Source organism: Cupressus sempervirens, chromosome 3 (genome assembly GCF_028749045.1).
Source record: "Cupressus sempervirens isolate cs-2001-9-10 chromosome 3, ASM2874904v1, whole genome shotgun sequence".
NCBI classification, from domain to species: Eukaryota; Viridiplantae; Streptophyta; class Pinopsida; order Cupressales; family Cupressaceae; genus Cupressus; species Cupressus sempervirens.
This window is the reverse complement of record NC_143120.1, coordinates 273,803,908-273,818,726: the sequence shown is the minus strand read 5'-3', so window position 1 is coordinate 273,818,726 and position 14,819 is coordinate 273,803,908. Positions and strand designations below refer to the sequence as shown.

General features: G+C 34.3%; 1 protein-coding gene across 1 annotated transcript; it reads right to left on the bottom strand.

The window, feature by feature from the left end:
• Positions 1-12,642: 12,642 nt before the first annotated feature.
• LOC149565991 (peroxidase P7-like) lies at positions 12,643-14,207 on the bottom strand. The gene is made up of 4 exons (XM_089817316.1): positions 13,940-14,207; positions 13,624-13,815; positions 13,327-13,492; positions 12,643-13,231 (listed from the first exon to the last, which is right to left on the bottom strand). Exons 1-4 carry the CDS (start codon positions 14,159-14,161, stop codon positions 12,840-12,842), a joined length of 972 nt encoding a protein of 323 aa, XP_089673442.1. The 5' UTR covers positions 14,162-14,207; the 3' UTR covers positions 12,643-12,839.
• Positions 14,208-14,819: the final 612 nt, after the last annotated feature.

Below are 14,819 nucleotides of genomic sequence, written 5' to 3'. Positions count from 1 at the left end.
GTAAAATGGCCAAAAGAGCTATATGGGGTAGTCTTAGGATAGTTTCATACTTAGTTGCATTTAATAAATCCATATGACCAATTTTGAGTCAATGGAATAGTTTAGAAAGTTAGGGAATGCATAAAAACTATAGTTTGAAATTTGAATTTCAAATTCAAACGGTCATATTAGTTTTGGAGGGAAAGTAGTAATTTGGTATTTGTTTGATTAAATAAACCTTTGTAACCAACTTGGTCAGTTGGACAGGTGCATATAAGCCTATTTAAGTTGTAATGAACGTATGCAAGACATGAATCATTATTGGTACGAAAAAAATCACAAAAATTGTACAGAACAACAATCATACTTTCCTCTGCATCAATAAGAAAAATAAAAAATAAATGATACTTATACATACAATGGGGCTCTTTATGCGAATGGAAATCCCTAATGATCTAGGACCCCGAATCTATACAGGCTCATCGCCAGTAGCCACACCCTATATACAATAAAGAATGTAATTAAATGGGATTACCATAAACATTTTACAAGAATGCATCAATATTTAATCAAATAGAAAACATCTAATTACCTTTCCTTTTTCAGTGCATGCTGGTTCACCCCCTGCACTTTGTCCCCCCAGGGCAGGTGGTATCTGCAAGATAAAACAAAGATTAGCAACCATATGTGCTACAATATCAAATAGAAAAAAAAAATGCGAATACAACATAATGTATTGTAGATGTCTCAAGGCCAAATGAAATGGCCGAGAGTGTAGCATCGTCTATCTATCTGAGCTCCTCCTCGGTCATCAACTAAACATGAATGAAGATCACATACATGTAAAAGTCAGTATTTTAAGCATTTTTACGCATAGGAAAAACAGCAAAAAAAGTTTTAAAAAAATTTCCCATAGTTAAGCTTTCCTTTTTTCGAAAATTTTGGTGACTATTCAATTTCTTTTTTGTCTTATTGCAGGTTCAAGCAACTTTTTGGGTGACTAATCATGTTTTCTAGGTTTTTCATGGAATGAGCCTGAATGGTTAAACACATTTTCTATTGAATGAATGTTGCTAAAAAACACACTCTTGAATGCCATGGGTTAAAATCAAATTTTCCTTGAATGCATGATTAAAACAACAAATCCAATCTTGAGTGCCAAAGATCAATTAACCATTGCAATATCAAACACTTCATTTGGAGCTTCTAAAATTGAACAAAACAAATCTCTTTTCCACATGCAATCTAGGTAAAGTTTGATTTTTGGACATTTAAGAAACTTTGTTAAGTTAAAATACAAATTTACAAAAATCAATTTGAGTAGTTCCTTGGACTCACCTCTTTTCTAATCACCCATCAAATATTAACCATTGGTTGCAATCTCAGCGCCATTTATGGGGATGGGTCTACTTGAAAAAGGTGTTAAATGTTCCACAATCTAACTCACTCACTTGGTCTTTGAACGTTTGCTTTAACTTTATCAAAATTCTTAAATGATCAAAACTCTAGATTAAATCGATCACACTTCAAGTTTGGGCACTAAAATTGAACAACTATTGACGTGGAGAGCCTTCGAGCGCGTGCTTGAAATCGAATCTCACACACTTTTATTTTGGGCTTAAAACAAACTCACACTCAATCTTGAATGCCTTAAAGAAAATTAATCGATACTTGACGTGGAGGGCCTCCGGGCGCGCGAGTTTGCTTTTGTTGACCCTAACTCTTCTTCTTGTTTGCATTCTTCAATCGATTTACTTTTGTTGGCACTTCAAGTTGGAATTGAACATTGTCTCTTAAACATGAGTGCTTGCAAAAGTCTAGATTAGCACACATAATAGTTAGTTGGTAAAAGAACAAGCGTGTTTTTTAGCCCAAGGTCATCCAAGTCTTCTCTCCCCTTGTCATCTTTCGAGGCCATCTTGGGTGCATAAGATTAGGATCCAAAACCTTGTTTCTTTTTAGGAGGCCTGCTTAGGGATTTCATCACCCCTTAGGATGACCTCAACTCCAGCATTCTGGCGGAGTATAAGAATCGGGAGGTGAATCGAAAGACACCTCTCTTGGGATCAAGATTTTGTCACTCGGGCTAAGCCTCAAGGAACTTTATACCCTTGAGAAGTGAAAGAGGAGAAGTGGGTTATCACTCCTCTCGGCTATGTGACATATTTTTGGTTTCATCTACTGATTTGGGCCTCACGTACCTTTGGGTATATCGAGGACTCCCTAGCTAAACCAACTGTTAGCCTTATAGACAACCATCTAGGATTTTAATGTGTTTGAAGTGACTGATCGAAACATTTGTAGAACACACACACACTCCTTGGTGCAAGTATCACATTCTGGGAATCAAAACTTCTATCTGGTTGTTTTTATCTATTGTTTGGTCTTTTACTTATTGAATGCATGTTTGCCAAACTTGGTCAATCCTAGCTTAGGGCACACTTAGCGTAGTCACTACCTATCCCAGAAGTTGAACAAGTTGAAGCAAAATAACCGAGGTCTCTCAAAGCCAAGAAAATTCAAGAATTCATGTTAGAGCAACCTAAACCCAAACAGAAGTTCCACAAAGTTAAACTCAAGCCATCTCAGGCATACCAAGAACTTTCAGCCAAGAGAAAAGAACTAACACCAAGTCCTCAAATTGCCAAACTCCACAAAGCAGAGGACAAAGCTACCGACGAAGCAGTTCAAGAGGCTTGGTTAGAGTGCACCATCAAATTTAGCCAAAATCCAGGAGTTAACAATGCTTATGCCTTACCAACTAGGCATGATTTCTATGATTAGACCCCCTTCTTTCTCCACATCTTCTTGGATAAGCTTCACTTTAGAGTCATCTTTGTAGAAAATCCAGCCATTTTAGGTTATCCCCTTAAGCATTATTAGCTCATTCATCTCATTTAGAACCAAACCATCTAGCTAGCAATCCAAAATCTGCACATCCAAGCCTTCAAAATTTGTATCCTTGCATCATGGTTTGTAGCCTCTACACATGCGTCTAGTGTGAGGCACACAAACGTGTGATGAGCTAGCCAATGATGAACTGGCACCAGCATCATCAACATGAGGAGGTAGGACTGACCTAGCCTGAGATATCATTAGGCTACTCAGCCTATGAATAGCTCTGATGATCTGAGAGCTAGCCTCTGGCGTAATATTTGGATGTTGCACTCGAGGAGGGGGGGAGATATTAGTGGGGGGGGACAAAAGTGCCAAGTTTCTTTTGCTGGGAAGAGGGTCTATCCTGAGGAGCTCCTAGTCCTAAGCCCATGTTGGGCTTCATGCTCCAATAGTTCACTTTAAGTTTCAACACAAATTCTGCATATAATTTTCTAAGGAAATAAAATGGTATGTCTAAATTTCCATGTGGAGGGATATCAAAGACCATCCACCAATGATCTCAAAAATTTGCACGTATGGCGTCATTTGTGCACCATTTAATCGATAGTTTGAATTTTTTTGGGTCAACTGGTATACCCGTTTTCGGGTTAGGAAAAAGGCTAGCCAAATCATCTTTGGTTATGTTGAGGGCTGCGACCACATCATAATCCAAACCATCATCAAACATCTGGTGCATTTCATCACGCCAACAAAGAGCGGCATTTTGTTGGTTCGTAAGGGTTTCAATGTTATCCACTATGGTGTTTAACGTGGATAACATAGGAACCAGTGCAGGTACATTATTATATGTTCTATGCAAACCTCTCAACTCGGTAAGATTTTCATTTATCAAATCCTCGATTCGAGGAGGGTTTTGAGGAGGTAGAGGATCATTTAGTGGACAATTTTGTGGGGGTACTGGATCGTTTGGTGGTGGGTTACAAGGAATATTATTCCCTCCTTCAATGTCATCATTCTGATCAACCATTCCTATTGAATTGCAAAACGTAATATATATTTTTTAAAAATCTAAATTTTAACCATTTTTGTCAAAAAAACCCTAGATTCAACTAAAACAAACAAAATCATCCTAAAATCTATTGAATTTAGGTTAAAAATTAGTTGGAAAAAAAAAAAAAAAACTCTGAATATCTGATATCCGATGGATAATGGTAATACTGGCCCCAAATTAACGTGAAATGAGGGCCCGCATGTCTGTGATTTTATTTTATCCTATGCACAGGTATCAGATATCTGATATGGCCACAATAACATATAATGACATATAATATAACATATAATATATAATATATAACATATAACATATAATATATATTACATTATATTACATTTTATATATTTTTATATTATATTTTATATATATTATATTTATTTACTATATATTATAATATAAAATATTATATTATATAATAATATTATTATTATATTATATTATTATAGTGTATTATATTATATTATTATAATTTATAATATATTATACTTTTTTATTATATATTATATTATAATATATTACTTTTTATTATTATATTATATTATTATAATATAATACATTATAATATTATTATTATAGCATAATATTATATGATTATAATATAATAATAATAATATCATATTAAATATTAATATTAAATAATAATAATAATAAATAATATATCATACTATATATTATTATTATTATTATTTAATATGTAACTACAACATTATTAATGAGCAAAAAAGTCAAAATAATATGACATGGTATAGTCCCCAATCATCAATCCTAGAGTATGTTATTGCATTTATCAATTTTTCTAACATAAAATGGATATTAAATAATATTATTAATTATTATTATTATTATTATTATGATATATTATTTATTAAATAATAATAATATTAAATAATATATCATATTAAATAATAATATTATTATTTAATATGTACCTACAACATTATTAATGAGCAGAAAAGTCAAAATAATATGACATGGTATAGTCCCCAATCATCAATCGTAGAGTATGTTATTGCATTTATCAAATTTTCTAATATAAAATGGATATTAAATAATATTATTAATTATTATTATTATTATTATTTAATAATAATAATAATATTATTATTATTATATATTATTTATTAAATAATAATAATAATATTAAATAATATATCATACTATTATATTATAAGAATAATAATAATTATAATAATATTGCTATAATATTATTACTCTAATTATCGGATATCCGATAAGGCTCGGCCTTACCTTCCAGGTTTGGTTCCTGGATAGGTGAAAAAAAGTCAAAGCGAATTTTGAAGCGCTTTTAGGCGTCTTCAAACTCTATTTTTTTCACATTGCCACTTTTTGGCACACCATGATCCTACACATACCCATGTGTACTTTGCAACATGAACTTCTATTATTAAAGTTAAGCCTTGTAAAAAAAAATGAACTTATTTTTTACTAAAAGGTAAAAATATATTTTAAGGGGATCAAAAAACCCATAAGATCATTACAATAAATTAAGCATTAAATTCCATAGAACCATCCATGTTGGCCAAGCAAGCAACCCCAAAACAAAAACTTACAGAACAAAAATAAAAAGCTAACTAAAACAAGCTAGTAAGAATCAAACATAGAGACAAAACAAAATCCTCCCTTGGAGATCACTAGAGGTTAGACCAACTCTTGAACACAAAGGCAACCAACTCCTCCTTAAAATTATCCATCTTCTAGACAACATTTCTTTAGTCCACCAGGTTTGGAGGAGAGTCAACAACCTACTTCTTCTTCATACTCAACCTTGTATGCATCCTAGGCCCAGTTGCTTGACCAACTGAATCATTGACTTCTGAGTCCAACACGAGCACAACGTCTTGATCGACTTTATCCACAAACCAATTCAAATAGGCCACAGAGGCCAACATAATATCCTAGCAGCTATTGGTAATCCCCTTAATTGAAGCCTCCATATTGTCAATCATCCCTTGCAACTCCTATTTTCCATATCCTCAAGCTCCCCTTTCTTGCTATTGTCTTGCATCTTCCCTTGACTTTTGTCAAATTTAACACTAAGGGCTCTGCAATTCACATTGAGAATATTGATAGCATTGAAAGTCTAATTCTCCATACAAACAGTTTAGGGAACCTCAAAGACTAGGTCCACCTTCATGTCATACAGGTCATCCTCCAATAATCTCACATTTACTTCCTCAAAAAGAATGAATTAGTTAACTAAAACTTGGTTTTAAAAAATAATATTAATATGCATGAAATAGATAACTCCAACTGTGAATTAATTTTAATTTATATATAATCTTCTATATTTTTAGGTGTCTATTAGTTTATCTAGTACCTGAAGCAGATTTTATTCAAAGTCTTCGATCCATATGATCAAGTGGTCCCCTATCTTGTCTCAATGGCTTTTTAAAATGAAAAGATTTTATACTTTTTTGAAACAAGTTTTTATGTTATGTTTTTAAATTTCTTCAAGCACTACCAAACTTCTATCCTGCTTCCTAACAAAACGAATCATCAAAAGACGCGGGATCACTTGAATAAGATCAGCTCTCAAGACGTCAGGTTGCAGGTATATTGTTTTCTAAATATAGAAACTTTTTTCTTTTCTTTTGATGATATTTAAATGTAAATTGGAATGGATTGAATTTATTTGGCGCTACAGCTTCGTATTTCGGACTTATGCTCTTTCACAATCGTGATTGGTTTTTCCGAAGGAGAGAACTGTAATGTTTTTTTTATATTTGAAGTTTGTTTTGTGAGTCAAAGCCTGGGCGTTGAAAGTAAGAGCACCAGGGTATGCTGCACCTATATCTTCGGCTTCTTTGCCTATCTTTACTCACTGATGAGTTCAACTCTCCAATCCAAAGACTTGCTATGCAAATGACCATGCACTCTTTTTTGTTTATCAGGCAACATTTAGAATCTCAATTTTCTTTAGTTTTTCTTCAATCAAGAGTTAACTTTTAGATAAATCGTGTTTTCCTATCCGACAAAAGGAGTGTTGCCGTGCATCATGAATGCGTGTTTGGATTTCTTGAGCACTACGATCTCTCTATTCGAGGATGAGAACATTAACAACAAATAAGAGTCTTTTTCTAATATAAACGTATGGTAGAAGAAGAAACCTTGTAACAGAGGTACAATGTAATCCTTTTCAATCGAAAAAGAAAATTTTGTGTGTCAGTAATCAGTCTCTTTTATGCTGTTGAAAACCATGCCCTGTTTTTCATATTTCTGTTGTTTTCCCATATTTTCATAATTGATAGTTTTTATTTTATGTAGACGTGTTGGTATGTGTAGAGGTGGGTAGTATTGTATTTTCAATAGAAAAGTGCAACAATATAGAAAATTATACATTTGAACTACATATTTCCTTTGACGAAACGGTTACATATAAGGAATCTTCATAATACAACTGGAAATGATGTTTCCAGAAACAAAATTGCTTTTAAAAATTGTTTTGCTTCTACTTGGTTTACCTCCCCCTCAATCATCTTTGAATTTGTATTTTTAATTTACGTTCTATAGCAACATTATCATTTCAATCGGGCACGGGCGCTCACACATATGAATACATCAGATCAGATAAAAACATTTCTGTTAATTATTTATAGCAATCTCTCTCAAGAAAAAGACACCATTAAAGGCATGAAACTTCCAGGGGACTTCTTGATAAACTACTGAATAGAAACAGAGAACAGATAACAACGGAAAAACAGGGCATAACAGAGTAACAGTAGAATAGCAGAACAGAGGAGCAGCTGAACAAAGAGACAAAGTTAATATGATAGAGAAATAGTAAAACCACAGTATTATTCAATAATCACTACTGAGTTTGTTACATATATGAGACAAGAGGCTAGGTATTTATATGCATACTGTAGACCTCTGGAAAGTTCTTGTAAACTACGGTGGAGATATGAAGAAATCTGGATAGTTCAAGATGTTTCAGGACTATATATATTAAATATTCAGCTACCACATTCTGAATACTCAACTACAAAGAAATAAATAAACATTATTTATTCTAACACTCTCTTATAATATTTATTTTGAGGGGATAGGAACATCCTTGAGTTGTAATAGATCTCTAAATTTAGTAAATTTTACAATAGACAATGCCTTTGTAAATCTATCAGCAACTTGATCTTCTGTTCCACAAAAATGAAGCTCCACCTCTTAACTTTCGATTAGATCTTGAACAAAATGATGATGCACTACTATATGCTTGGACCTTGCATGATATACTGGATTTTTTGCCAGCTTGATAGTACTTTGGTGTTCACAAAATATTGTAGTTGGAGAGTCTTGTGGATGGTGTAATTCTTCAAGTAATTGCCTAAGCCACAATGCTTCTTGAGATGCCTTTGATGAACCAATATGTTCAGCTTCTGTAAATGAAAGTGACACCGTTGATTGCTCCTTGCTGCTCCATGAAATCGGTCTTGATCCAAGATGGAAGATATATTCCGAAGTTGACTTTTTATCATCAATGTCACCTACATAATCAAAATCTGTATATCCAACTAAAGTAGGCTCTCCTCCATATTTGTATTCAATGTCAAGCTGGTAAGTGCAGTTAATGTATCTTAATATTCTTTTGGCTGCTTTCCAATGTTCAATGTGTGGATCTGCCATGTACCTAGATACAATGCCAACCACGTATGCAATATCTGGTCTAGTTATGGTAAGATACAAAGAATTTGCAACAAGCTGCCTATACAATTTTCCATCTACCTTCCTTTGAGTAGAGTTAGCACTCAACTTTAATCCTACTTCACATGGTGTTTTAGATGGTTTACAATCACTCATATTGAACTTTTTAGGTACATCAAGAGCATACTTAGTTTGAGAAAGCATGATCCTTCCTTTTTCTTGCCATACTTGCATACCCAAAAAGTAGTGCATTAGTCCTAAATTAGTTATTTCAAAAACTTGTTTGAGTTGATCTTTAGTTATTTCAATATCATGTGTGTGATCTCCTATAATAATCAAGTCATCCACATGCAATACAATAATAGCAACTTTATCATCACTATATTTCACATACACATCTAGATCAATGTTACTTCTTTTACAAGATTTAGAGAGTATTTATTTATTTTTGAATACCATGCCCTTGGTGCTTACTTAAAACCATATAGTGATTTTTTTAATCTATAAACCAAATGTTTTTCACTATATTAAATAAACCCTAGTGGTTGTTGCATGTAAATTTCTTCCTTTAAATCACTATGCAAAAATGGACTTTTTACGTCAATTTGAAAATTTTTTCAACCAAACTTTTCAACTAAAGCAACTATTGTATGAATGTAGGTCATCTTAGCTATTGGAGTAAAGGTTTTAGTATAGTCTATACCTTCTTCTTGTGAGAAATCTTTAGCCACTAACCTTGCTTTGTATTTTTCAATAACTCCATTTGATGTGAACTTGGTTCTATAGGTCCACTTGCAACCAACCACATTTTTGCCTTTTAGAAGTGTTTTTAGTTCCCATGTTCCATTCTTTATCAAAGAATTGTATTCTTCTTGCATAGCCACTTCCCATTCATCTTTTCCTTTTGCTTCTTCATACGTGCTTGGAGTGTCAACCTGCATCACCTTAGTCATAAGAGCATGGTTAGCAAATATATTTCTAGGACCTTCTTGATAAATTTCTTGGATGCTTCTAAATTTCTTTGGATTTTCATTATCACTTTCACTCGATTCTTCAATTTGAGTCTCTTCCCATGTAGTAGTTTGCACACTTTGACTTTGACTATTGGTAGAATTATAATTTTCTTCATCAATCAAAATTGGAAAGAAAGATAATGTTGGAGAGTTATCATTCTTAACATCTTCATCAAACCATACATTTCTTTTAATATATTTTTCATTTGTTTTGGGATTGTATAACCTATATCCTTTTGATTCCTCACTATATCCAACCATTATGCACTTCTCGCTCTTCCTCTCAAGTTTGTTCCTTTCATCAAGAATGTGAGCATATGCATTGCAACCGAAAATTCTAAAATGAGATAGTGTATGCTTTCTTCCAGTCAATGCCTCTTCTGGTGTTATGTTCAAAATTGCCTTAGTAGATGTTCTATTCAAGATATATATGGCAATATGAACTGCTTTAGCTCAAAATTTAGCTTCTAGATTTCTAAAACGAAGCATACACCTAGCCGTTTCTATTATAGTTTTATTTTTCCTTTCAGCAACCCCATTTTGTTGGGGTGAATAAGAGATAGTTGATTCCTTCTTTATATCATGTTCTTTAAAAAAATCTTAAAAAGCCTTATTCATGTATTCACTCCCTCTATTAGTTTTTATTATCTTTAAACACTTTCCACTTTGTTTTCCAGTCAAAGCTTGAAACTCCTTAAACTTTTGAAACACTTCATCTTTCTTTTGTAGAAAATACACCCAAATTCTTCTACTATAATCATCTATAAAGGTGACAGCATACCTTGATTCTCCAATTGAAGGTGTTTTAAAAGGACCCATTACATCACTATGAATTAGATGTAAAGGAGTTTTTGCTCTCCATGATTTACCTTGAGGGAAACTTTCCGCATGTTTTCCCATTGTACATTCTTCACATACCTTGGGACTTAATGATATCTTTGAAAGCTCATGCACCATTTGTAATCTCTCCATAAGCTTGAGACTTTGAAAATTGACATGCCTCAAATACTCGTGCCATAACTTGCTCATATCATCATATTCGGCAATAGCACACATATGTTTATCTCAACATTTAGAAGTAAATTCTTGAAACTTATATAATCCATTCTCCATTTTACCAATTGCAATAACTCTATAATTATCATTAACATCCTTGATTAAACGCTTATCATCATAGAATTCTATGTTATGTCCTTGACTTGAAATTTGAGATACTAAAAGTAGATTTGTTTTTAATTCAGGGACTAACTTTACATTTTTGAACAAACCAGTATCAACTTTGACATCACTAGTCCCTTTAACTTCTAAAGCACTATATTATCCCCCAAATATATTTTCTCTATATTATTTTCACTTATTAATTCAAATTGATTCTCATTATGAGACATATGTTGTGTAGCACCAGAATCAATAAGCCAATCATCTTTGAAAGTATTATTTTCTTTTAAGTGCAACACAAGATGCATTTATTTTAGAATCACCAAATTTTGGAGAATTATTATTATTTTTTTCTATATCTCTCTTCTTCTTGAAACATTCATTTTCCTTATGACCCATTTTACCACAATAATGACATTTCCATTTACTTCTGTTATGATCTATAGATGAAACACTCTTATTTTCATACTTCCAATTTCTTTCTTTAGATTGATTATCTTGTGACATTTTATAATATTGTTTTCCTTTCATTACAAATGCTTGAGATTCACCATCATATGACTCTTTTTTTTTAACTTGTCTTTTCTCTTCTTGAACTAAGTTAGCACACAACTCTTCAGATTTAATACTTTTTAATTTATTTGCAGTATCTAAACCTCTTATAAATGATTGATAAGATCCTAGAAGACTTTGTAATATAATTTGCACAAAATCTCTATCATCTATATCTTTTGCAAGAGAAGCAAAGCTCATTTTTCTTTTCCTTTAATTTACTTAAATGTGGAACTATCTCTTGTGAGCTTGATAATTTCATATTATACAAATTAGTAGTGAGAGATAAAATCTATACATCACCTGAATTTTGATATAGATCCTTCAAAAATTTTCACACTTTGACTCCACTTCTCTCATTACGAACTTCCGGAAAAACCTCTTCTGAAAGTGTAAGCTTGATTAGTTCTGCTGTCTTCTTGTCCCTTTTATCCCAATTATCTTGGTCCTTTCTTGGATTTGTAGGCCTCTGTTCACTACCAGTCACAATATCATAACATTTTTGAAGAGTTAAGAGTGATTTCAATATGAGATACCCAATCATAGTAATTTTTCTCATTTAATTTTACTATGGTTAGAGTAACACTAAGTGATTCCATTATCAAATTCTCTCCTTTTTGGATGAGAATGAAAGAGATTTCAAAAAAACTTTAATGCCCAGACTAAAATTGAAAATCTCTCACTAATTTGTTGAACAAAGTCTCTTTCTTTTGTTGTTATATTGATCTTTTTGCCACAAGTATTGCTGATGCTGCTCACTCCCAGATTTCAGCCTGCAAGTAAAAGATTTAGCCAAAAAATTCACAGCCCAAGGAGCAAAGAAAGCTCTGATACCATGATAAACTACTGAATAGAAACAGATCACAGATAACAACAGAAAAACAAGGCATAACAAAATAACAGCAAAACAGAGGAATAGCTGAACAGAGAGACAAAGTTAATATAATAGAGAAATAGTAAAACCACACTATTATTCAATAATCACTGAGTTTGTTACATACACGAGACAAGAGACTAGCTATTTATACGTATACTGCAGACTTCTGGAAAGTTCTTGTAAACTACGGTGGAGATATGGAGAAATCTAGATGGTTCAGGATGTTTCTGGACTATATATTAAATACTCAGCTACCACATTCTGAATACTCAACTACAAAGAAATAAATAAACATTATTTATTCTAACACTTTCCGACTAATAAGTGGGGTTTGGCACAGTGCTTTCCCTTTGGCCCATGAATAATGCTCCCAGTATGTTTTCAGTATTACAGTTGGTTTATGCTAGTAGTGAATAAGATCATCTTTAGATAGGAATTTGTTTTATGAGAAATGTGAATGCCCAATTATTCACATCACAAAAACGCCGTGTGTGCTTAGGGAAAAAACAACATTCCGACAAGAAGAATTTATTTTTTATTGAAGTTTAAATAAAAAAATACACGTGAAACAGCTCCGATATGATTTCTACTTCGGAAACACAAACCGGAGCAGAACAATTTGTCCGCTTCATTTAACATAACGTGCTTCTGTTAATTAAACGTATTTTAAAATGCAAAGCTACAGTACAAATGCAGATGGTCTGAGACATCAGTTGATTCTTCTGCAGTTCTTTCGGACCTCTCCTTGCGTTCCGGAAGGTGGCATGATGTTTCCCATCCTCACCATCGCTGCTGCAAAATCTGCGAAGAATGCATTCTGATTGTTGCTGTACGTTATCACCTGGGCGTCAGCGGATCCTCTATTGAATAACTCCTGGTCGGAGTGGAAAAGGCCTTTCTGAGATCTCAAATTCTTGTAGTAGTTATTGTCAAAACCATTAGCTGTCGTGGAGTCGAGGGCTGCGAGGTTTCTGTCGCCAGCACCGCTGTTGAATGGACAAGTTTTCTGCAGAGAAGCCGCGAACGCCTTGTCTATATTCGTCTCATTGTATATCCGACGCCTGAAGAACTGACAGTTGGCTTGACCGATGGTGTGAGCACCTGCAGAGAGACATTGTCTTAGGATCAGATTATTTAATTAACCAATTAGTAGCATTTGCTTCTCGACGGAAAATGAGAGTAGTAAAAGAGGTTACCCGAAAGGGCGATCATATCCTTGGCAGAAAGTCCTTGGGCTCGGAACGCTAAAATGAGAGAGGCAAGGGTCGAAGTGGGTCCTGGAAGATTGCTGTTTGCGCCATCCAGACTGGCATTCCTCGAATCTCGCCTTCCAAGCATCACTGCCCAGTTTGGGCCTCCCAACTATCAATTATTGCAAACACGCGGAATTGATAGTGTCAATTAATTGAGTTACGTATGTTAAAAAGAGAATATATATATGTATGTAAATAGGGAACATTCAATTAGTAGGGAAGAGTGGAGAGAATGATTACTTGGACAACGGAGTCGCGAGTGGCCACAGCCAAAATGTCGGCACAGGAAACAACTCCGCTGCAAACCTTCTCAATTTGTGTCTTGATGTTGTCAATCACCTCGAATCCCCTCGCCGAGTTGGCATTGGCTCCGGCGGTCTTCTCTCCTGTGAATGTCGATGTGTCGTCCAAGAGAACAGATGCATCGCAACCCTGAGAGCCCCATCAAATTAGGCGAAAGCGCAAACCATGTTAGTAAAATGTAGCGTACAAGGGAAATAGTATGAAGAAATGGGGGATTATATGAGACTAGTTGGAAAGAAGGCTATATATTTACGTTAACAAAACAGTCGTGAAAGTGAAGGCGGAGAAGAGAAGCTCCCATTCTGGCTTCTTTGACCAGGGCTTGCTTAATCGCGGCTTTCACAATAGGCAGTGCCTGAGGACACGTCTTGCTGTAAAAGTTTGGAGTGAGCTGAGCATACACTGCGCTCCAGCAAATGAGCAGTGAGGCTATGAATACCAAAGTCTTGTTCGCTGTTAACCTCAAACAGGCCATGGCTGCTTTCTATGTCGAATGACTAGCACTTCACTAGCTGAACAGAATAGCGACTGATTTCGATGTGTTCTAGGGAGGATAATTGCCTGTTTATATAGTGCGCTTTAAATGGCGTTTATGTTCAAGTGAACCTTCAACGTCAACAGAAATCGGCGTACGCGTCTTCATATTCATATGGTGCCAAAAATGCTGAATCAGCTCAGAGCAGAGGCGACTTTGACGACGGCTACAGCATATAGTTCTGTGCAAATGGATGGGAAATATAATAGGAATATATGGGTCCCCTATTAGTTGGCTTCCATCTCCCGCAGTCCAACTAAGTGCGCCTCTTATTAAGGGTATTTCCTCGAAAGAGAAGCTCCGAGTGCTCATCCGCACAAAGCAGCTATTCTTTAGGATTATTTCTTCGAAAGAGAAGCGAGAAAGTGCTCATCTGCAAGATACAGCTTCAGCTTTTGTTCCCGGGGTAGGACCCTTGTATTGTTTTAATGCCACTGCTAATGCTTAAATGTCAACACACGCTTTCTTCATCGCCTCGTGGTCAAATATTTGCATTACATACCATGCTTTGTCGCGTGTGATGCAAACAAAGTGCATATTTCATATTGGCCCCTTCGACCATTTGTTTGGGAATCAATGTGAGTTTTCTTGAAGGGTT

Excerpts from the sequence above, each read along its gene's own strand:
- LOC149565991 (XM_089817316.1), bottom strand. The coding sequence starts at position 14,161 with ATGGCCTGTTTGAGGTTAACAGCGAACAAGACTTTGGTATTCATAGCC. Across the intron at positions 13,493-13,623 it reads CTCGCGACTCCGTTGTCCAA|TTGGGAGGCCCAAACTGGGC; the intron begins GTAATCATTCTC and ends AATAATTGATAG. Across the intron at positions 13,232-13,326 it reads GGATATGATCGCCCTTTCGG|GTGCTCACACCATCGGTCAA; the intron begins GTAACCTCTTTT and ends GTCTCTCTGCAG.